At 34.2% G+C, this 25,695-nt stretch overlaps 2 protein-coding genes across 4 annotated transcripts in view; one reads left to right on the plus strand and one right to left on the minus strand.

Moving 5' to 3' along the window:
- Positions 1-4,784, minus strand: part of LOC138331057 (calcium/calmodulin-dependent protein kinase kinase 1-like) — a 248,457-nt gene extending 243,673 nt beyond the window's left edge. For both annotated transcript variants that reach the window (XM_069278508.1, XM_069278514.1), the window contains exons 1-2: positions 4,704-4,784; positions 3,682-3,857 (exon numbers count right to left, since the gene is read on the minus strand). In XM_069278508.1, coding sequence (XP_069134609.1) covers positions 3,682-3,691 — 10 coding nt within the window. In that variant the 5' untranslated portion in view covers positions 3,692-3,857; positions 4,704-4,784. The remainder of the gene's footprint in view (positions 1-3,681; positions 3,858-4,703) is intronic.
- A 277-nt stretch (positions 4,785-5,061) lies between these two features.
- LOC138331060 (protein-tyrosine sulfotransferase 1-like) overlaps positions 5,062-25,695 on the plus strand; it is a 55,347-nt gene continuing 34,713 nt past the window's right edge. For both annotated transcript variants that reach the window (XM_069278519.1, XM_069278520.1), the window contains exon 1: positions 5,062-5,168. The gene's annotated coding sequence lies outside the window, so the exon portion shown is untranslated. The remainder of the gene's footprint in view (positions 5,169-25,695) is intronic.

Genomic DNA, 25,695 nt, shown 5'->3' on the forward strand with positions numbered 1-25,695 from the left:
ATTTTTTGTGACATATTGGATGTGAACAAACTGCATCTGACAGCCATCTATTCCCTCGAATATAAAAACGATTCCGGAAATTTGGTCCGGTGATAATAAAGAATTAAATGGACCAACAACAGTTTTCTCGGAAATGTCCGTCAGTCTTACGTAGTTTGGTACGCACTGGTAGGCATTTAACTAAGTTAAGAAAAAATCAATTATTTATGTCTTCGAATACAAAAACTTTCAGACATTGTTCCAATCTTTGACATCTCTCAAGCCAAAAAGAGTAATCTCCCCTTCTCCCAACACATTTTACACTGGAAATAGTCTAATCTATCAATGAATATTACTGACAACAGTTGTTACAACATACTAAATCAGCCAACATTATAGCATTGGTAATTGGAATCATCCTCCTCATCATCATCCATCATCATCATCATCATCATCATCATCAACATCACCACATCATCATCATCAACATCATCATCATCATCTCATCATCATCATCATCATCATCATCATCATCATCATCATCATCATCATCATCATCAACATCATCATCACCATCATCATCATCATCATCATCATCATCATCATCATCATCATCATCATCATCGTCATCAACATCACATCATCATCAACATCCATCATCATCATCATCACCATCATCATCATCATCACCATCATCATCATCATCATCATCATCATCATCATCATCAACATCACATCATCATCACCATCCATCATCATCCATCATATGCCAAGTAAAAGATATCTTGATTTCTGTGTTAGTAGAAGGTAAATACTTAGTTGAAGGGAGACAATCCTTGCTATTTCTATTGGACTTATATTAACATCATCAAGGACATATATGAAACTACATGTGACTACTACAGGGTTGCAGCGCCCAAGTAGTTAAAATATCTCAACATATAACCACATGCCCTCCATCTCTGGGTCGCAGTGGCCAAGTAGTTAAAATTTCTCGACATATAACCACATGCCCTCCATCTCTGGGTCGCAGTGGCCAAGTAGTTAAAATTTCTCGACATATTACAACATGCCATCCATCTCTAGGTCACAGTAGCCAAGTAGTTAAAATGTCTCCACATATTACCACAAACCCTCCACCTCTGGGTCTCAGTGGCCAAGTAGTTAAAATGTCTCCACATATTACCATAAGCCCTCCACCTCTGGGTTGCAGTTGCCAAGTATTTTAATGTCTCGACATATAAGCACATGCCCTCCACCTCTGGGTCTCAGTGGCCAAGTAGTTAAAATGTCTCTACATATTACAACATGCCCTCCATCTCTGGGTCACAGTAGCCAAGTAGTTAAAAATGCCTTGACATATAACCACAAGCCCTCCACCTCTGGGTTGCAGTGGCCAAGTATTTCAATGTCTCCACATATTACCATATACAGGTTATAAGTGTAGCTTGATCTTTAGGGCTGATGAATACAAGTTATAAGTGTAGCTTGATCTTTATGGCCGATGAATATAGGTTATAAGTGTAGCTTGATCTTTAGGGCCGATGAATACAAGTTATAAGTGTAGCTTGATCTTTAGGGCCGATGAATATTGGTTATAAGTGTAGCTTGATCTTTAGGGCCGATGAATACAAGTTATAAGTGTAGCTTGATCTTTAGGGCCGATGAATACAAGTTATAAGTGTAGCTTGATCTTTAGGGCCGATGAATACAAGTTATAAGTGTAGCTTGATCTTTAGGGCCGATGAATACAGTTTATAAGTGTAGCTTGATCTTTAGGGCCGATGAATATTGGTTATAAGTGTAGCTTGATCTTTAGGGCCGATGAATACAGTTTATAAGTGTAGCTTGATTTTTAGGGCCGATGAATACAAGTTATAAGTGTAGCTTGATCTTTAGGGCAGATGAATATTGGTTATAAGTGTAGCTTGATCTTTAGGGCCGATGAATACAGGTTATAAGTGTAGCTTGATCTTTAGGGCCATTGAATATAGGTTATAAGTGTAGCTTGATCGTCAGGGCTGATGAATACAAGTTATAAGTGTAGCTTGATCTTTAGGGCCGATGAATACAAGTTATAAGTGTAGCTTGATCTTTAGGGCTGATGAATATAGGTTATAAGTATAGCTTAATCTTTAGGGCCGATGAATATAGGTTACAAGTATAGCTTGATCTTTAGGGCTGATGAATACAGGTTATAAGTATAGCTTAATCTTTAGGGCCGATGAATATAGGTTACAAGTATAGCTTGATCTTTAGGGCTGATGAATACAGGTTATAAGTGTATACACTAGACAGGTGTATCAACCAAATCCATCTCAACTTTAGATGTTCTTCTGTGTTCAATCGTAGGACTAATCTAGTCGAGTTCAACTAAATTTTATCATCATTATTGGGGATTTGGTGATTAGCCCATTCCCCTTCTGGAACTCATCATTTCTAAATGAAACTCTGCATTTCTCACTGGAATTCATTGTTTCCTATTGTAACTCAATATTTCTGATAGTAACTCCCGGTTTCCTATTAGAACTCCTTGTTTCCTGTTAGACCAAAAAAAAAGATATGTTTGTTTAGGGTCACATGAGGCCAAAAAAATAGGGTAGGTAGGTCAGATTTTTGTTTGTTTTGTTCTGATATTTTTATATTATTTTCCTGTGTCACAGATTTATTGCTATGTACTTGCATGATATTGTTAAATGTGCATTAAAAATGAAGTTTATATTGTTCACTATAGTTTAAAATACTGCTATACATTGTCTCTTTCACCTTTACAAATAATTACCTTTTAATTTTGGTTTTTTTCTTGTGTTAATTTTGCAATAGACATCTTTATAATAATGAAAAAAACTTGCCATTTTCGCTTTATATAAATGTACAGAATAATATACACACAGAATTTTTGTCAAATACATTCGGTATATTGTCAAAGAAGATTGAAATTGAAATATAATATGTACACCAAGTATGGATTGAAACAAAATATTTAATTTACAACCGATAGTTGACCTATTATATAGCAGACGAAACCTCAACACTGAACGCTTTCACTCTCCAGCACCGCACCATACTAACCATACCATGCTGAAAGTGTGCCACACACCAAAAATATCCACTGACAGGACCTAGAATATTGTGCATGAGGTGTTAATTGGTGATTGCCATTCAAAATCAAATTGTCAACCTGGTTGCCATTTTGCGTCTATACCTCGGCTTATTTGCCTGCGTTTGGCCAGCAGACTCATCTATCAAGGCCGTCATTTTTTGGGTGTGTTCGATTGCCAAGTTCAAAAAGTTGAGGGATTTTGTCACGGACGCAAACGAAAATGATGCATTCCAAGTTTTTAGATTTTTATCAATAAAAAGTTTAGGTTTTTTTTTGGGCCTTAGAACTCACATTTCAAATTGGAACCCATTGTTAATATTTTCTCCATTGGAATTCACTGTTTCCCAATGGAATTCACTGTTTCCCATTGGAATTCTTCACTGTTTCCCATTGGAATTCACTGTTTCCCATTGGAATTCTTCACTGTTTCCCATTGGAATTCACTGTTTTCCATTGAAACTTATTGTTTATGTAACTCATCCTTTCCTATTGAAACTCACTCTTTCCCACTGGAACTCATCATTTTCTATTAGAACTTAACATTTCCTAATGTAATTTGTTGTTTCCTATTGGAATTTATTGTTTTCTATTCAACTCACCGTTTCCCATTGTAACTCACTGTTTCCCATAACAAGGCTCCAGTGATGCTTTGGGTAGCAAACTGAGCACTCTCAAGGACATTATCCACCAGAGTTAGGCGTTGTCCAGTGAAGATAAATTCATATCTGCCATGTCTTACATTTAGTCTTTAATATGCAACAGCAGCTTCAAGAACCTAAAATATGTAAGGAATTAACCTTTATCAAAAGTTTTGTCTACAAACTGAGAAAAAAAAAACCATAATTAAACATAATTAAGTGGGTGGCTTGGTTCATTGTGCAGTAAGGTAGCACTATAATGTGGGCTAGAATTCCACTATCACATGGAGATCGACACAAAAAGTTTACTAAACTCACCAACCGCACACATACTTAGTACAGACATAAACCAACTTCCTGTTTCGGCTACTGAATCTCCAAATTTAGTTTTAAATCAACTTTGGAAATAAACTTTTGTCAATTTAAAAACTGAATTTAAATATCCTTTTAATATATAGAGGATCTTACATAAATGAGTGCCCATTTCATATGAGATTTTATGAAACAAGTCTATGAAGTTTTTGGCGGTTAATTTCCCTTTCTTTTACATAAAATTTTTAGTCAGAAAAAGTAACATTCTTTGCAATGAAAATAAACTAGAAATACATTGTATTTAATTTAGTCTAGTATTTATATTAGTCTTTCAAATATTTTTGAAGTCGTTTGTGCATAGCTGCAGGTGTCCATTAGTTAATATTGTGTTGCATTAAAATTATCTAATTCTACATCTTTAGTCAATACATATACTGTAGTTCTTATTCTATTTTAGTCTAGGCCTATATAGTCTGCATTATACATGAGTTTATTGACTTGCAAAAAAATGTATGAACATATATATACGTACTATCATGATCACAAATAATCAATAAATGTAACGTATTATTCATGCACAAGTTAACGACTTCAGTCGTCCTCGTGCATTTCGATAAGTGACAGTGTCACGTGTAATAGTCATAAATAATATATTATAATTGTGTACATACAGAAATATGGCCCTACATTGCTGTTTACTCAGCATCCCATGTTGCTGCTACGGAAGCCAACTTTCAATATTATCTCGTGGAATACCGGAGACAACGAGAAAGTCGTGTATGGGGGCCCATCGGGGGTAATTTTAAATTCATGATAACATTTTGTGAAGATACTCTGAGTGAATCAATTAATTTGATATTTAATTGGTATCAAAACATATGACCTGTTTGATTGTATTTATTTATAGAGAGTATCGATAGTATGTATGATTTACCAATCATTTATATAAATCGAAAGTGAAAATGATATAAATTTCCTTTGTCGCCACTCTTTCGTTTTAAGGACTGTATCAAGAGTTCTCTCCCTTAGCGGAGATTTTCAATTATTATTCGGCTGGTGAAACTGGAGCAAGCAAGATGCGAGAGCAAACATATTTCCATCCATGTGAATTTTAGGCAGAACGAGGCTTTAGACAGGTAATAATACATCAAATTCAAGACCTTTATCCTCTTTGTGAACATAATAAATTTAAAATAAGACGTTTTCATCAAATCAGTAACAGTTTTCTTATTTAACTGTTAAATATGCTGAGGTACTAGTCTATAAACATAGGTTGTAATAGTGTGATTTTACTTGAAAATCATGTTATGGGACTCGGGATGTCACTTTATGTTAACATAAGAAGGTTCATATTATAATCTAATTAGATTTATATTACTAATTAACAGTTAGTAATTAGAAATCAAGTCAGGTATTACGTAAAATGATGTTTGTATGCCAATGGTGTCATGTCTAGTATATGTGATGAATGGACAAAAGGTAACATATGATACAGGGAGTGATTACCTTTTGTACTGATCAGTAGTCTGAGAATATAGCAAGTTTTAATTGTACTGTATACAGTCGCCTTCAAGGCTATATCAAACTTCCTTTTAGCTCAGGCCTAGAAAAAAAACGTTGAACCCCTTTTGTCTGTCATAAACATAGGGTAGGTAGATAGGGAATTTAAAAAAAATTTTTTTAGAAATATTTCAGGAGGATGTATAATAATAAAACAGAGAGACAAAAGCATCAAATTATAAACCTATGTTGGGAGTCTTTTATATCAATGTAGATCTACTTTTTAACAGAAGAGTAGAAAATGCAGCGGCCAGACCGGGATTCAAACCTGGGTGGGACTCTCCGAACACTAGCCATGTGCTCTACCAACTGAACAACGTACCTAGTCACCGATGATCGACCCAATCTGATCCCGCTACACTCCTCCCTGTGTAGACGACATACATGTACCAGACCCTTCCAAACACCATCACCGTGGGTTATTTAGTTGGGCGCCAATTCTATAATGGAATAGGAGATAATGTAGCAGCAAGACAGGGATTCGAACCCGGGACCCTCCAAACACTAGCCGAGTGCTCTACCGACTGAGCTACCTGTTCACCTATGATCGATCCAGTTCATGATCAATCCCGCTACAACTTGATACTCAATCAGTATTTGAAAAAGTACCGAACAGTGATCAAATGCACCGTTCACTCGGACCTCCTTTGTTCAATAAGTGCGTTTAGAACTGCACATGAAAACACTTTTGTGACTAAGATTATGAAGAATAGCAATCTATCGGTATATGTTATTCACCTACCGTTATTTTACCTTAACATTCAAATCAGGATAGAATAGTCGATAACAGGCATATTTGTCGAGATAATTGTAATAAGTTCGGTTTGCAGAGAGCTTGATACCGGGTGAAAATCAAAGTTTGCACGGTAGGTGTAGCTTCAACAAACTTGAAAAATGTTATCAGATTTTTTAATTTGGCCAGACATTAAACTACATGTATCTTTTGCGAAGCAAATTGCATAACTCATACAGACTGTATATTGTTTCTTCCTGTAGAACCCTAGGATGTGATGTTTCCTGTCTCCTTTTCCTGTACAACCCTAGGGTGTGATGTTTCCTGTCTCCTTTTCCTGTAGAACCCTGGGATGTGATGTTTCCTGTCTTCTTTTCTTATAGAACCCTAGGATATGTTCATGTCTCCTTTTCCTGTAGAACCATGGGATGTGATGTTTCCTGTCTTCTTTTCCTATAGAACCCTATATGATATGTTCATGTCTCCTTTTCCTGTAGAACCCTAGGATGTGATGTTACCTGTCTCCTTTTCCTGTAGAACCCTGGAATGTGATGTTTCCTGTCTCCTTTTCCTGTAGAACCCTAGGGTGTGATGTTTCCTGTTTCCTCTTTCTGTAGAACCCTAGGGTGTGGTGTTTCGATCCTGTCTCCTTTTCCTGTAGAACCCTAGGGTGTGATATTTTCTGTCTCCTTTTCCTGTAGAACCCTAGGGTGTGATGTTTCCTGTCTCCTTTTCATGTAGAACCCTAGGATATGATGTTTCCTGTCTCCTTTTCCTGTAGAACCCTAGGGTGTGATGTTTCCTGTTTCCTCTTTCTGTAGAACCCTAGGGTGTGATGTTTCCTGTCTCCTTTTCCTGTAGAACCCTAGGGTGTGATGTTTCCTGTCTCCTTTTCCTGTAGAACCCTAGGATGTGATGTTTCCTGTCTCCTTTTCCTGTAGAAACCTAGGATGTTTCCTGTTTCCTCTTTCTGTAGAACCCTAGGGTGTTATGTTTCCTGTCTCCTTTTCCTGTAGAACCCTGGGATGTGATGTTTCTTGTCTTCTTTTCCTATAGAACCCTAGGATATGTTCATGTCTCCTTTTCCTGTAGAACCCTGGGATGTGATGTTTCTTGTCTTCTTTTCCTATAGAACCCTATAGGATATGTTCATGTCTCATTTTCCTTTAGAACCCTAGGATGTGTTCCTGTCTCCTTTTCCTGTAGAACCCTAGGATGTGATGTTTCCTGTCTCCTTTTCCTGTAGAGCCCTGGGATGTGATGTTTCTTGTCTTCTTTTCATATAGAACCCTATAGGATATGTTCATGTCTCCTTTTCCTGTAGAACCCTAGGATATGTTCATGTCTCCTTTTCCTGTAGAACCCTGGAATGTGATGTTTCCTGTCTCATTTCCAGTAGAACCCTGGAATGTGATGTTTCCTGTCTCCTTTTCCTGTAGAACCCTAGGGTGTGATGTTTCCTGTTTCCTTTTTCTGTAGAACCCTAGGGTGTGGTGTTTCCTGTCTCCTTTTCCTGTAGAACCCTAGGGTGTGATATTTCTTGTCTCCTTTTCCTGTAGAACCCTAGGGTGTGATGTTTCCTGTCTCCTTTTCCTGTAGAACCCTAGGATATGATGTTTCCTGTCTCCTTTTCCTGTAGAACCCTAGGGTGTGATGTTTCCCGTTTCCTCTTTCTGAAGAACCCTAGGGTGTGATGTTTCCTGTCTCCTTTTCCTGTAGAACCCTAGGGTGTGATGTTTCCTGTCTCCTTTTCATGTAGAACCCTATACTAGGATATGATGTTTCCTGTCTCCTTTTCCTGTAGAACCCTAGGGTGTGATGTTTCCTGTCTCCTTTTTCTGTAGAACCCTAGGGTGTGATGTTTCCTGTCTCCTTTTCCTGTAGAACCCTAGGGTGTGATGTTTCCTGTCTCCTTTTCCTGTAGAACCCTAGGGTGTGATGTTTCCTGTCTCCATTTCCTGTAAAACCCTAGGATGTAATGTTTCATGTTTCCTCTTTCTGTAGAACCCTAGGGTGTGATGTTTCCTGTCTCCTTTCCTGTAGAACCCTAGGGTGTGATGTTTCCTGTCTCCATTTCCTGTAGAACCCTAGGATGTGATGTTTCCTGTCTCTTTTTCCTGTAGAACCCTAGGATGTGATGTTTCCTGTTTCCTCTTTCTGTAGAACCCTAGGGTGTGATGTTTCCTGTCTCCTTTTCCTGTAGAACCCTAGGGTGTGATGTTTCCTGTCTCCTTTTCCTGTAAAACCCTAGGATGTAATGTTTCCTGTTTCCTCTTTCTGTAGAACCCTAGGGTGTGATGTTTCCTGTCTCCTTTCCTGTAGAACCCTAGGGTGTGATGTTTCCTGTCTCCATTTCCTGTTGAACCCTAGGATGTGATGTTTCCTGTCTCCTTTTCCTGTAGAACCCTAGGATGTGATGTTTCCTGTCTCCATTTCCTGTAGAACCCTAGGATGTGATGTTTCCTGTCTCCTTTTCCTGTAGAACCCTAGGATGTGATGTTTCCTGTCTCCTTTTCCTGTAGAACCCTAGGATGTGATGTTTCCTGTCTCCTTTTCCTATAGAACCCTAGGATATGTTCCTGTTTCCTTTCCTGTAGAATCCTGGGATGTTATATGTCCTGTCTCCTTTTCCTGTAGAACCCTGGGATGTGATGTTTCCTGTCTCCTTTTCCTGAAGAACCCTAGGATGTGATATTTCCTGTCTCCTTTTCCTGTAAAACCATAGCTAGGAGGTGATGTTTCCTGTCTCCTTTTCCTGTAGAACCCTAGGGTGTACATGTGATGTTTCCTGTCTCCTTTTTCTGTAAAACCCTAGGGTATGATGTTTCCAGAGTATATATATGGCAGATTTAGCTGGTTCACATCAAGATGATTATAACATATCAAAATTATTCACAATATATTGACTTTACCTGTTACCTCTTCTAGGTACCATAGTTAGCTGGTTCCAGCTAGTTGTGGCGCGTTTTGTTCATTTAAATGTACTAGGTTGTTGTTGTCTGGTTGTGCCATATAAAAACTGGGGTAAAACTTGCATGAAACTGATTTCCAGTGAGTGTTCAGACGGTTTTTGAAGGAGTTTAGGGTAGGGGCTTCTACTACGAAGTTTGGAAGGGAGTTCCACAAATCTACCACTCGCCGACTAAATATACTTTGTGTGACTTTAGTCCTGCTCTGTTTCTTAAAGAGTTTTAAACTATTAACTCTAGTACTAGCTGAATGTGTGGTCAGACAAAACAACAAACCAATTGTTTGTCAGAATATTTTTTTTTATTTTTAGACAGGATGTGGTCGAGGGCAGATTTTCTATACAACTTCTTGATTTATTTATCTATTTTTTTGTGTAATTTCCTTTTAAGACACAGGCGACAAATAGCTTATCCTGATGTTCTAGACGGTTAGTGATTATGCTGTGTTAGGGTTAGCATGTGTGTGGCAAGGAGGTGTGAAGTGTAAACTTTTCTGTCGTGGAAATTTATTTGTTTAAAATTTTAGACATATACAGGTATAAACCTGAAGGAGAGTATAATATCCATGATAACGTGGACAACATTGTTATTCTGAAAGCATAACGTTGAGTAGACTAGCTGGTTACAGGGATTGATTTATGTTTAATTAGTCACGGTCAGCTGACTTTCATTATAATTGTTATACACTTTCTTACCTTGATGTAAGGATACCTGAAAGGTTTATGTTACATTTTGTTTGATAATTTTTTTCAAACCTTTTTTCATATGTATACCATTTAATATGTAGAACTTTTAAAGGAAACAAAATGAAATTTCAAATTCAATGAAATTGGATTTAACAGCTTAAGGATGTATTCTAATGAGGTTTCAGTCCTGTTGAAGTCTCGTTTCGACATATATCAAAGAAGTTACGAGATTTTCAAATAAAATCTATCAATAATTGTTGCCAATTGCAAATTTTCTCAAAAAATTACATTTCTATTCTTAATAGATTTTTTTATATGGGCATTTTAAGAAATTACTCATTTGGCGGCCATTTTGAAAATGTGCCTTAAATTTTTTCGCTTTGAGTAGAGCCAAAGTTTTACCGTTTTTTGCTTAGATTGTTTTTACTGAAATCATCACTGCGCCAGTATTTTTAGCTGTATCAAGCTAATTTTTGCTGTAAGTCTGTACTAGTTTCGCGGTAATTAAAATATTGAGCATTAATGTGTGAAATGATACGTTTTTGTCACTTTATTTTAGCATTCAATGGATATTTTAGTAGTTATATTTTTTACTCTAAAATATTGAAAAATAACAGATATTGAAATGGGACAAAAAAGTAAGCACACAGACCCCCAATTTTTCTGTCTGATTTAGAAAGAGCAACCTTTTCCCCATTAATATACAAAATATTTCCAAAAGTTTAATACCAGAACTTTTTCTACAAAGGGTTAAATCTGGCAAAAATGGCTGAAAACCGTTACTCATATTTATCAAAACTGGTATATTTTTAAAGAAGACCAAACGAAAATAAATTCTACAAACACCTCATTAGGAAATTATGGCTTTTATCTCTAGAATATATGGTCAAAACGGCAAGTTCCTCATAAAATCCAATATTTTGTCAATTAGGTATCTTTGAGTGACAATAGCTCAAAAACGAGCACACGGACATATGTTTTATCTTCCATTTTCTTCTATGGTATGAACTCCTATTTCCAAAAATCTACATGAGAAAAAAAATTTAATACAAGAAAATTTTGACATCTCAGTGGTGTACATACTTAAACAAGTCCATTAATACTTAAAATCTGTTTCCAATGTATTTGATGTAATGATAACGTTTTATAAGCTATGAATATTTCATATGTGCTGTTTCAATGACAAGTATGATGTGTAATATAGCTGTCACCTTCATCATACACGCACATACCCAAACGTGTGTATTAATGATGCCTTGTGGGGGGGAGTGGATGTACTAATGTAGGATGGGAGAGGCATTGTCATACTATATATAATATGTACTGTAGGATGGGAGAGACATTGTCATACTATATATAATATGTACTGTAGGATGGGAGAGACATTGTCATACTATATATAATATGTACTACTGTAGGATGGGAGAGACATTGTCATACTATATATAATATGTACTACTGTAGGATGGGAGAGATATTGTCATACTATATATAATATGTACTACTGTAGGATGGGAGAGACATTGTCATACTATATATAATATATACTGTAGGATGGGAGAGATATTGTCATACTATATATAATATGTACTGTAGGATGGGAGAGATATTGTCATACTATATATAATATGTACTACTGTAGGATGGGAGAGACATTGTCATACTATATATAATATGTACTGTAGGATGGGAGAGATATTGTCATACTATATATAATATGTACTACTGTAGGATGGGAGAGATATTGTCATACTATATATAATATGTACTACTGTAGGATGGGAGAGACATTGTCATACTATATATAATATGTACTACTGTAGGATGGGAGAGACATTGTCATACTATATATAATATGTACTACTGTAGGATGGGAGAGATATTGTCATACTATATATAATATGTACTACTGTAGGATGGGAGAGACATTGTCATACTATATATAATATGTACTACTGTAGGATGGGAGAGATATTGTCATACTATATATAATATGTACTACTGTAGGATGGGAGAGACATTGTCATACTATATATAATATGTACTACTGTAGGATGGGAGAGACATTGTCATACTATATATAATATGTACTGTAGGATGGGAGAGATATTGTCATACTATATATAATATGTACTACTGTAGGATGGGAGAGACATTGTCATACTATATATAATATGTACTGTAGGATGGGAGAGACATTGTCATACTATATATAATATGTACTGTAGGATGGGAGAGACATTGTCATACTATATATAATATGTACTGTAGGATGGGAGAGATATTGTCATACTATATATAATATGTACTACTGTAGGATGGGAGAGACATTGTCATACTATATATAATATGTACTGTAGGATGGGAGAGACATTGTCATACTATATATAATATGTACTGTAGGATGGGAGAGACATTGTCATACTATATATAATATATACTGTAGGATGGGAGAGATATTGTCATACTATATATAATATGTACTACTGTAGGGTGGGAGAGACATTGTCATACTATATATAATATGTACTACTGTAGGATGGGAGAGACATTGTCATACTATATATAATATGTACTGTAGGATGGGAGAGACATTGTCATACTATATATAATATGTACTACTGTAGGATGGGAGAGATATTGTCATACTATATATAATATGTACTACTGTAGGATGGGAGAGATATTGTCATACTATATATAATATATATAATATGTACTACTGTAGGATGGGAGAGACATTGTCATACTATATATAATATGTACTACTGTAGGATGGGAGAGAGATATTGTCATACTATATATAATATGTACTACTGTAGGATGGGAGAGATATTGTCATACTATATATAATATGTACTACTGTAGGATGGGAGAGATATTGTCATACTATATATAATATGTACTGTAGGATGGGAGAGATATTGTCATACTATATATAATATGTACTACTGTAGGATGGGAGAGATATTGTCATACTATATATAATATGTACTACTGTAGGATGGGAGAGATATTGTCATACTATATATAATATGTACTACTGTAGGATGGGAGAGATATTGTCATACTATATATAATATGTACTACTGTAGGATGGGAGAGATATTGTCATACTATATATAATATGTACTACTGTAGGATGGGAGAGATATTGTCATACTATATATAATATGTACTACTGTAGGATGGGAGAGATATTGTCATACTATATATAATATGTACTGTAGGATGGGAGAGATATTGTCATACTATATATAATATGTACTACTGTAGGATGGGAGAGATATTGTCATACTATATATAATATACTACTGTAGGATGGGAGAAGATATTGTCATACTATATATAATATGTACTATGTAGGATGGGAGAGATATTGTCATACTATATATAATATGTACTGTAGGATGGGAGAGATATTGTCATACTATATATATAATATGTACTACTGTAGGATGGGAGAGACATTGTCATACTATATATAATATGTACTACTGTAGGATGGGAGAGATATTGTCATACTATATATAATATGTACTACTGTAGGATGGGAGAGATATTGTCATACTATATATAATATGTACTACTGTAGGATGGGAGAGATATTGTCATACTATATATAATATGTACTACTGTAGGATGGGAGAGATATTGTCATACTATATATAATATGTACTACTGTAGGATGGGAGAGATATTGTCATACTATATATAATATGTACTGTAGGATGGGAGAGATATTGTCATACTATATATAATATGTACTACTGTAGGATGGGAGAGATATTGTCATACTATATATAATATGTACTACTGTAGGATGGGAGAGATATTGTCATACTATATATAATATGTACTTGTAGGATGGAGAGATATTGTCATACTATATATAATATGTTACTGTAGGATGGGAGAGACATTGTCATACTATATATAATATGTACTACTGTAGGATGGGAGAGATATTGTCATACTATATATATAATATGTACTACTGTAGGATGGGAGAGATATTGTCATACTATATATAATATGTACTACTGTAGGATGGGAGAGATATTGTATATACTAATATATATATATAATATGTACTGTAGGATGGGAGAGATATTGTCATACTATATATAATATGTACTACTGTAGGATGGGAGAGATATTGTCATACTATATATATAATATGTACTACTGTAGGATGGGAGAGATATTGTCATACTATATATATAATATGTACTACTGTAGGATGGGAGAGACATTGTCATACTATATATAATATGTACTACTGTAGGATGGGAGAGATATTGTCATACTATATATAATATGTACTGTAGGATGGGAGAGACATTGTCATACTATATATAATATGTACTACTGTAGGATGGGAGAGATATTGTCATACTATATATATAGTACTGAGAGGAGAGATATTGCATACTATATATAATATGTACTACTGTAGGATGGGAGAGACATTGTCATACTATATATAATATGTACTACTGTAGGATGGGAGAGATATTGTCATACTATATATAATATGTACTACTGTAGGATGGGAGAGATATTGTCATCATATATATATATAATATGTACTACTGTAGGATGGGAGAGATATTGTCATACTATATATAATATGTACTACTGTAGGATGGGAGAGACATTGTCATACTATATATAATATGTACTGTAGGATGGGAGAGATATTGTCATACTATATATAATATGTACTACTGTAGGATGGGAGAGATATTGTCATACTATATATAATATGTACTACTGTAGGATGGGAGAGATATTGTCATACTATATATATAATATGTACTGTAGGATGGGAGAGATATTGTCATACTATATATAATATGTACTACTGTAGGATGGGAGAGATATTGTCATACTATATATAATATGTACTACTGTAGGATGGGAGAGATATTGTCATACTATATATAATATGTACTACTGTAGGATGGGAGAGATATTGTCATACTATATATAATATGTACTACTGTAGGATGGGAGAGATATTGTCATACTATATATAATATGTACTACTGTAGGATGGGAGAGATATTGTCATACTATATATAATATGTACTACTGTAGGATGGGAGAGATATTGTCATACTATATATAATATGTACTACTGTAGGATGGGAGAGATATTGTCATACTATATATAATATGTACTGTAGGATGGGAGAGATATTGTCATACTATATATAATATGTACTACTGTAGGATGGGAGAGATATTGTCATACTATATATAATATGTACTACTGTAGGATGGGAGAGATATTGTCATACTATATATAATATGTACTACTGTAGGATGGGAGAGATATTGTCATACTATATATAATATGTACTACTGTAGGATGGGAGAGACATTGTCATACTATATATAATATGTGTACTGTAGGATGGGAGAGATATTGTCATACTATATATAATATATATGTACTGTAGGATGGGAGAGATATTGTCATACTATATATAATATGTACTACTGTAGGATGGGAGAGACATTGTCATACTATATATAATATGTACTACTGTAGGATGGGAGAGATATTGTCATACTATATATAATATGTACTACTGTAGGATGGGAGAGATATTGTCATACTATATATATAATATGTACTCTGTAGGATGGGAGAGATATTGTCATACTATATATAATATGTACTACTGTAGGATGGGAGAGATATTGTCATACTATATATAATATGTACTGTAGGATGGGAGAGACATTGTCATACTATATATAATATGTACTACTGTAGGATGGGAGAGATATTGTCATACTATATATAATATATGCTACTGTAGGATGGGAGAGATATTGTCATACTATATATAATATGTGTACTGTAGGATGGGAGAGATATTGTCATACTATATATAATATGTACTGTAGGATGGGAGAGATATTGTCATACTATATATAATATGTACTACTGTAGGATGGGAGAGATATTGTCATACTATATATAATATGTACTACTGTAGGATGGGAGAGATATTGTCATACTATATATAATATGTACTACTGTAGGATGGGAGAGATATTGTCATACTATATATAATATGTACTACTGTAGGATGGGAGAGATATTGTCATACTATATATAATATGTACTGTAGGATGGGAGAGACATTGTCATACTATATATAATATGTACTGTAGGATGGGGAGAGATATTGTCATACTACTATATATAATATGTACTGTAGGATGGGAGAGATATTGTCATACTATATATAATATGTACTACTGTAGGATGGGAGAGACATTGTCATACTATATATAATATGTACTACTGTAGGATGGGAGAGATATTGTCATACTATATATAATATGTACTGTAGGATGGGAGAGATAGTGTCATCCTCTATATAATATGTACTACTGTGGGATGGGAGAGATATTGTCATACTATATATAATATGTAATGTAGGATGGGAGAGACATTGTCATACTTTAAAATATGTACTGTAGGATGGGAGAGACATTGTCATACTAGATATATATAATATGTACTGTAGGATGGGAGAGATATTGTCATACTATATATAATATGTACTACTGTAGGATGGGAGAGACATTGTCATACTATATATAATATGTACTACTGTAGGATGGGAGAGATATTGTCATACTATATATAATATGTACTACTGTAGGATGGGAGAGATATTGTCATACTATATATAATATATACTACTGTAGGATGGGAGAGATATTGTCATACTATATATAATATGTACTGTAGGATGGGAGAGACATTGTCATACTATATATATAATAATATGTACTACTGTAGGAGGGATGGGAGAGATATTGTCATACTATATATAATATGCTACTGTAGGATGGGAGAGATATTGTCATACTATATATAATATGTACTACTGTAGGATGGGAGAGATATTGTCATACTATATATAATATGTACTACTGTAGGATGGGAGAGACATTGTCATACTATATATAATATGTACTACTGTAGGATGGGAGAGATATTGTCATACTATATATAATATGTACTACTGTAGGATGGGAGAGATATTGTCATATATGATAATATAATAATATGTACTACTGTAGGATGGGAGAGATATTGTCATACTATATATAATATGTACTACTGTAGGATGGGAGAGATATTGTCATACTATATATAATATGTACTACTGTAGGATGGGAGAGATATTGTCATACTATATATAATATGTACTACTGTAGGATGGGAGAGATATTGTCATACTATATATAATATGTACTACTGTAGGATGGGAGAGATATTGTCATACTATATATAATATGTACTGTAGGATGGGAGAGACATTGTCATACTATATATAATATGTACTACTGTAGGATGGGAGAGATATTGTCATACTATATATAATATATACTACTGTAGGATGGGAGAGATATTGTCATCCTATATATAATATGTACTACTGTAGGATGGGAGAGACATTGTCATACTATATATAATATGTACTACTGTAGGAATGGGAGAGACATTGTCATACTATATATCATATGTACTGTAGGATGGGAGAGATATTGTCATCCTCTATATAATATGTACTACTGTGGGATGGGAGAGATATTGTCATACTATATATAATATGTAATGTAGGATGGGAGAGACATTGTCATACTTTATAATATGTACTGTAGGATGGGAGAGACATTGTCATACTAGATATATAATATGTACTGTAGGATGGGAGAGATATTGTCATCCTATATATAATATGTACTACTGTAGGATGGGAGAGACATTGTCATACTATATATAATATGTACTACTGTAGGATGGGAGAGATATTGTCATACTATATATAATATGTACTGTAGGATGGGAGAGATATTGTCATACTATATATAATATGTACTACTGTAGGATGGGAGAGATATTGTCATACTATATATAATATGTACTGTAGGATGGGAGAGACATTGTCATACTATATATAATATGTACTACTGTAGGATGGGAGAGATATTGTCATACTATATATAATATGTACTACTACTGTAGGATGGGAGAGACATTGTCATACTATATATATAATATGTACTGTAGGATGGGAGAGATATTGTCATACTATATATAATATGTACTACTGTAGGATGGGAGAGATATTGTCATACTATATATAATATGTACTGTAGGATGGGAGAGATATTGTCATACTATATAATATGTACTACTGTAGGATGGGAGAGATATTGTCATACTATATATAATATATGCTACTGTAGGATTGGAAAGATATTGTCATACTATATATAATATGTACTTCTGTAGGATGGGAGAGACATTGTCATACTATATATAATAATATTTAATATGTACTACTGTAGGATGGGAGAGATATTGTCATACTATATATAATATGTACTACTGTAGGATGGGAGAGATATTGTCATACTATATATAATATGTACTACTGTAGGATGGGAGAGATATTGTCATACTATATATAATATGTACTACTGTAGGATGGGAGAGACATTGTCATACTATATAAATAATATGTACTACTGTAGGATGGGAGAGACATTGTCATACTATATATTATATGTACTGTAGGATGGGAGAGATATTGTCATACTATATATAATATGTACTACTGTAGGATGGGAGAGACATTGTCATACTATATATAATATGTACTACTGTAGGATGGGAGAGATATTGTCATACTATATATAATATGTACTACTGTAGGATGGGAGAGACATTGTCATACTATATATAATATGTACTACTGTAGGATGGGAGAGATATTGTCATACTATATATAATATGTACTACTGTAGGATGGGAGAGATATTGTCATACTATATATAATATGTACTACTGTAGGATGGGAGAGATATTGTCATACTATATATAATATGTACTACTGTAGGATGGGAGAGACATTGTCATACTATATATAATATGTACTGTAGGATGGGAGAGATATTGTCATACTAGATATATAATATGTACTGTAGGATGGGAGAGATATTGTCATACTATATATAATATGTACTACTGTAGGATGGGAGAGATATTGTCATACTATATATAATATGTACTACTGTAGGATGGGAGAGATATTGACATATTATATATATAATATGTATTATTACTGTAGGATGGGAGAGATATTGTCATACTATATATAATATGTACTGTAGGATGGGAGAGACATTGTCATACTATATATTATATGTACTGTAGATGTAGGATGGGAGAGATATTGTCATACTATATATAATATGTACTGTAGGATGGGAGAGACATTGTCATACTATATATATAATATGTATGTACTGTAGGATGGGAGAGATATTGTCATACTATATATAATATGTACTACTGTAGGATGGGAGAGATATTGTCATACTATATATAATATGTACTACTGTAGGATGGGAGAGATATTGTCATACTATATATAATATGTACTACTGTAGGATGGGAGAGATATTGTCATACTATATATAATATGTACTACTGTAGGATGGGAGAGATATTGTCATACTATATATAATATGTACTGTAGGATGGGAGAGACATTGTCATACTATATATAATATGTACTACTGTAGGATGGGAGAGATATTGTCATACTATATATAATATGTACTGTAGGATGGGAGAGATATTGTCATACTATATAATATGTACTGTAGGATGGGAGATACATTGTCATACTATATATGATAATATTTAATATGTACTACTGTAGGATGGGAGAGATATTGTCATACTATATATAATATGTACTGTAGGATGGGAGAGACATTGTCATACTATATATAATATGTACTACTGTAGGATGGGAGAGACATTGTCATACTATATATAATATGTACTACTGTAGGATGGGAGAGATATTGTCATAATATATATTTATATGTACTACTGTAGGAATGGGAGAGACATTGTCATACTATATATAATATGTACTGTAGGATGGGAGAGATATTGTCATACTATATATAATATGTACTACTGTAGGATGGGAGAGATATTGTCATACTATATATAATATGTACTACTGTAGGATGGGAGAGATATTGTCATACTATATATAATATGTACTACTGTAGGATGGGAGAGATATTGACATACTATATATAATATGTACTACTGTAGGATGGGAGAGATATTGTCATACTATATATAATATGTACTGTAGGATGGGAGAGACATTGTCATACTATATATTATATGTACTGTAGGATGGGAGAGATATTGTCATACTATATATAATATGTACTACTGTAGGATGGGAGAGATATTGTCATACTATATATAATATGTACTAATGTAGGATGGGAGAGATATTGACATATTATATATAATATGTATTATTACTGTAGGATGGGAGAGATATTGTCATACTATATATAATATGTACTGTAGGATGGGAGAGACATTGTCATACTATATATTATATGTACTGTAGGATGGGAGAGATATTGTCATACTATATATAATATGTACTGTAGGATGGGAGAGACATTGTCATACTATATATAATATGTACTACTGTAGGATGGGAGAGACATTGTCATACTATATATAATATGTACTACTGTAGGATGGGAGAGATATTGTCATACTATATATAATATATACTGTAGGATGGGAGAGACATTGTCATACTATATATAATATGTACTACTGTAGGAATGGGAGAGACATTGTCATACTATATATAATACGTACTGTAGGATGGGAGAGATATTGCCATACTATATATAATATGTACTACTGTAGGATGGGAGAGACATTGTCATACTATATATAATATGTACTACTGTAGGATGGGAGAGATATTGTCATACTATATATAATATGTACTGTAGGATGGGAGATATATTGTCATACTATATAATATGATACTGTAGGATGGGAGATACATTGTCATACTATATATGATAATATTTAATATGTACTACTGTAGGATGGGAGAGATATTGTCATACTATATATAATATGTACTACTGTAGGATGGGAGAGATATTGTCATACTATATATAATATGTACTACTGAAGGATGGGAGAGACATTGTCATACTATATATAATATGTACTACTGTAGGATAGGAGAGATATTGTCATAATATATATTATATGTACTACTGTAGGAATGGGAGAGACATTGTCATACTATATATAATATGTACTGTAGGATGGAAGAGACATTGTCATACTATATATAATATGTACTGTAGGATGGGAGAGATATTGTCATACTAAATATAATATGTACTTCTGTAGGATGGGAGAGATATTGTCATACTATATATAATATGTACTGATGTAGGATGGGAGAGATATTGACATACTATATATAATATGTACTACTGTAGGATGGGAGAGATATTGTCATACTATATATAATATGTACTGTAGGATGGGAGAGACATTGTCATACTATATATTATATGTACTGTAGGATGGGAGAGATATTGTCATACTATATATAATATGTACTGTAGGATGGGAGAGACATTGTCATACTATATATAATATGTACTACTGTAGGATATGAGAGACATTGTCATACTATATATAATATGTACTGTAGGATGGGAGACATATTGTCATACTATATATAATATGTACTACTGTAGGATGGGAGAGATATTGTCATACTATATATAATATGTACTACTGTAGGATGGGAGTGATATTGTCATACTATATATAATATGTACTACTGTAGGATGGGGAGAGATATTGTCATCCTATATATAATATGTACTACTGTAGGGTGGGAGAGACATTGTCATACTATATATAATATGTACTACAGTGGGATGGGAGAGATATTGTCATCCTATATATAATATGTACTGTAGGATGGGAGAGATATTGTCATACTATATAATATGTACTGTAGGATGGGAGAGACATTGTCATACTATATATAATAATATTTAATATGTACTACTGTAGGATGGGAGAGATATTGTCATACTATATATAATATGTACTACTGTAGGATGGGAGAGACATTGTCATACTATATATAATATGTACTACTGTAGGATGGGAGAGATATTGTCATACTATATATAATATGTACTACTGTAGGAATGGGAGAGATATTGTCATACTATATATAATATGTACTGTAGGATGGGAGAGACATTGTCATACTATATATAATATGTACTACTGTAGGATGGGAGAGATATTGTCATACTATATATAATATGTACTACTGTAGGATGGGAGAGACATTGTCATACTATATATAATATGTACTACTGTAGGATGGGAGAGACATTGTCATACTATATATAATATGTACTACTGTAGGATGGGAGAGATATTGTCATACTATATATAATATATACTGTAGGATGGGAGAGACATTGTCATACTATATATAATATGTACTACTGTAGGAATGGGAGAGACATTGTCATACTATATATAATATGTACTGTAGGATGGGACAGATATTGAAATACTATATATAATATGTACTACTGTAGGATGGGAGAGATATTGTCATACTATATATTGTTACATTAACGAATAACAGAAAGGAGAAACCAGCAGCTAAATTCAAAACACAATTTAATTATATATACAATATTATACAGAGATGGTTTACAATATCTAAAGTAATTGGTGGTGGTACAAGACTAGTATGGTGATTTAAAGTGTTACTTATCTGTATGCAAATGTCCTGGTATAATCCTTGATCCTTCCAGGTTTCAAATTAACAATAATCACAAATCCACAAGGAAATTGAATGTCCACCGATGATTTGTAAAGTTCCAGGCAATATGAATAAATCCACACAAAGTGTTGTAATAATCCACAGATAAAGTCACAATAGCTCTCCCAATAGAATCTTATATGGCGCTGTACAATTCTTGATATGTCTTATTACAGGTCTCATTACAGTTCTGATTAGCCTTGGACAGCTGGAGTATATATAGCTAAACCCTAATTCAAGAATATTGGAGAACCTTCTACTTCTAGAAATATCTAACTAAAAGCAGTAAACAAATAAACACACATAACTTTCTGGAAATAGATCATTCTAGATCTCTACTTAAAATCAACATGTTTACAAACATATTTGTTTATACATGATTATATTCTAGAAAGTTCTATAACCTAAATCAATGATATGAACTTCATAGGATGTATTGATAAAAAAAGCTATAGGAGTTATCTCCCTTATCTCATAACTACATGTATTTAGTGTCATACATAACACACCCCTCCTTAAAGAAAAGAAAGTTTTCTTGAAAAGGAAACTTTCTTGACATATCAAGTAATATTTAAATCCTTGATAAAGCATCAGCTAGAATATTGTCTTTCCCTTTGATATGTTTGATGTCAAGATTGTACTCTTGCAAAGTCAAACTCCACCTGAGAATTCTTTGATTTTTGTTTTTCATTTTCCCAATGAATGTCAAAGGGTTGTGGTCGGTGAAGACCAACACAGGCACAACTGTAGTGCATAGATACACATCAAATTGGTTTAAGGCCAAAATCAATGCTAAACATTCTTTCTCAATGGTGGAATAATTTCTCTGGTGTTTGTCAAACTTTTTCGAGAAATATAGTACCTTCTTGCATCAAAACAGCACCAACACCTACATCGCTGGCGTCAACAAACAGTTTAAAACTGTTTATTAAAATCTGGAGCAGTCAGAACTGGTGAGTTTGATAGTATGGCTTTCAATTTCTCAAAGGCAGACTTACATTCGTCTGACCAGACAAATTTGACATTTTTCTTTAACAAAGCAGTAAGTGGAGCTGCTATAACAGAGAAATTTTGACAAAATTTTCTGTAGTATCCAGCCATACCAAGAAACCTCATCAGCTCTCTCTTGCCTCCAGGAGCTGGAAAATCTATAATTGATTCTACTTTGGCCTGAACAGGTTTAACCTGCCCCTGTCCTACAACATGGCCTAAAAATTCAACAGTTGCATGACAAAATTCACATTTCAATAAGTTTACAGTCAATTTCATGGTAGTGAGTCTTTCGAAGAATTCACGAATCCCGCGTAGATGGTCTTCCCACGTGTCGTGGTAGTTGATGACGTCATCGATGTATCCATCACAGCCTTCCAGGTCTGATATCACGCTGTTAAGAAGACGTTGAAATGTTGCCGGGGCATTCTTCATACCAAACGGCATAACTTTGTACTGGTACAAACCTTGTGAGGTTACAAATGCCGACACTTCTTTAGCTCTTTCTGTTAATGGCACCTGCCAATATCCTTTCAACAGGTCAAACTTGCTTACGTACTTGGCTTTGCCAACTTTGTCAATACACGAGTCAATCCTTGGAATTGGATAAGAGTCTGTTTTACTGACAGAGTTTACTTTTCTGAAGTCAGTACAGAACCGGTATGTCTTGTCTGGCTTTGGTACCAGAACACATGGAGAGCTCCATTCACTTTTGCTTGGTTCAATAATATCATTGTCCAACATGAATTGAATTTCTTTCTTTAAGTGTTCTTCTTTCAAAGGATTGACACGGTAAGGATGTTGCTTGACAGGTGGCGCATCGCCTACATCCACGTCGTGATAGATAGCATCTGTTTTGCCTGGTGTATCCGGAAACAAATGTTTATACTCAAGTATCAAATCTTTAAGTTCATTGCGTTCCTTTTCTGATAGATGACACAGTTTCTTGTCCAAGTTCGCGAGCACATCTGAGTTCCGTAACTTAACACCACAGTCTAAACCTACATCTTGTACACCACCATCTAAGTCTAATTTACAAATATCAGCTGTACTTTCACTTTGTGATGGTACAGAGGCCAAAGTAGCAATAGGTTGAGAGGTCTTGCTCTCTTCTCTATCTACATATTCCTTAAGCATATTAACATGACATAATTGAGTTTTTCTTGCGCCTCCCTGGAGTTTGTACAATGTAGTTAACATCATCGACCTTTTTCTCAACAACATAAGGTCCAAAATATCTAGCTTGCAAAGGCTGACCCGGTATTGGTAATAGGGCCAAAATTTTGTCACCTGGATCAAAACTTCTTGCAAGGGCAACTTTATCATACCATGTTTTCATTTTGGTTTGAGTAACGGCCAAATTTTCTTTTGCCAGTTCACATGCCCTTGTCAACCTTTGCTTAAAGTTAGACACATACTCTAAGAGATTCACTTTAGAATCTTCGTCCAAAATTTTGTCTTTCAAAATTTTCAAAGGACCACGTACAGTATGTCCAAACACAAGTTCAAAGGGACTAAAGCCAAGAGATTCTTGTACAGATTCTCTAACGCCAAACAACAACATGTGTATACCTTCGTCCCAATCTCTTTTGTTTTCAAAACAATAAGATCTCATCATATTCTTCAATGTCTGATGAAAACGTTCTAAAGCACCCTGAGACTCTGGATGATAAGCACTAGACTTATACTGCTTGATCTGGAGCTGGTACATGACTTGTTGAAAAATACCAGACATGAAATTCGAACCTTGATCCGATTGGACAGCTTTTGGAAGACCAACCAATGTAAAGAATTTAACCAAAGCCTTGACTATGTTAGGGGCTTTAATATTCCTGAGTGGAATGGCTTCAGGAAAGCGTGTGGAAGCACACATGATAGTTAAAAGATACTCATTCCCAGACTTAGTTTTGGGTAGAGGACCTACACAGTCTATAATGACTCTACTAAATGGTTCCTCAAAT

This window comes from Argopecten irradians, chromosome 9 (assembly GCF_041381155.1).
Source record: "Argopecten irradians isolate NY chromosome 9, Ai_NY, whole genome shotgun sequence".
Taxonomy (NCBI): domain Eukaryota; kingdom Metazoa; phylum Mollusca; class Bivalvia; order Pectinida; family Pectinidae; genus Argopecten; species Argopecten irradians.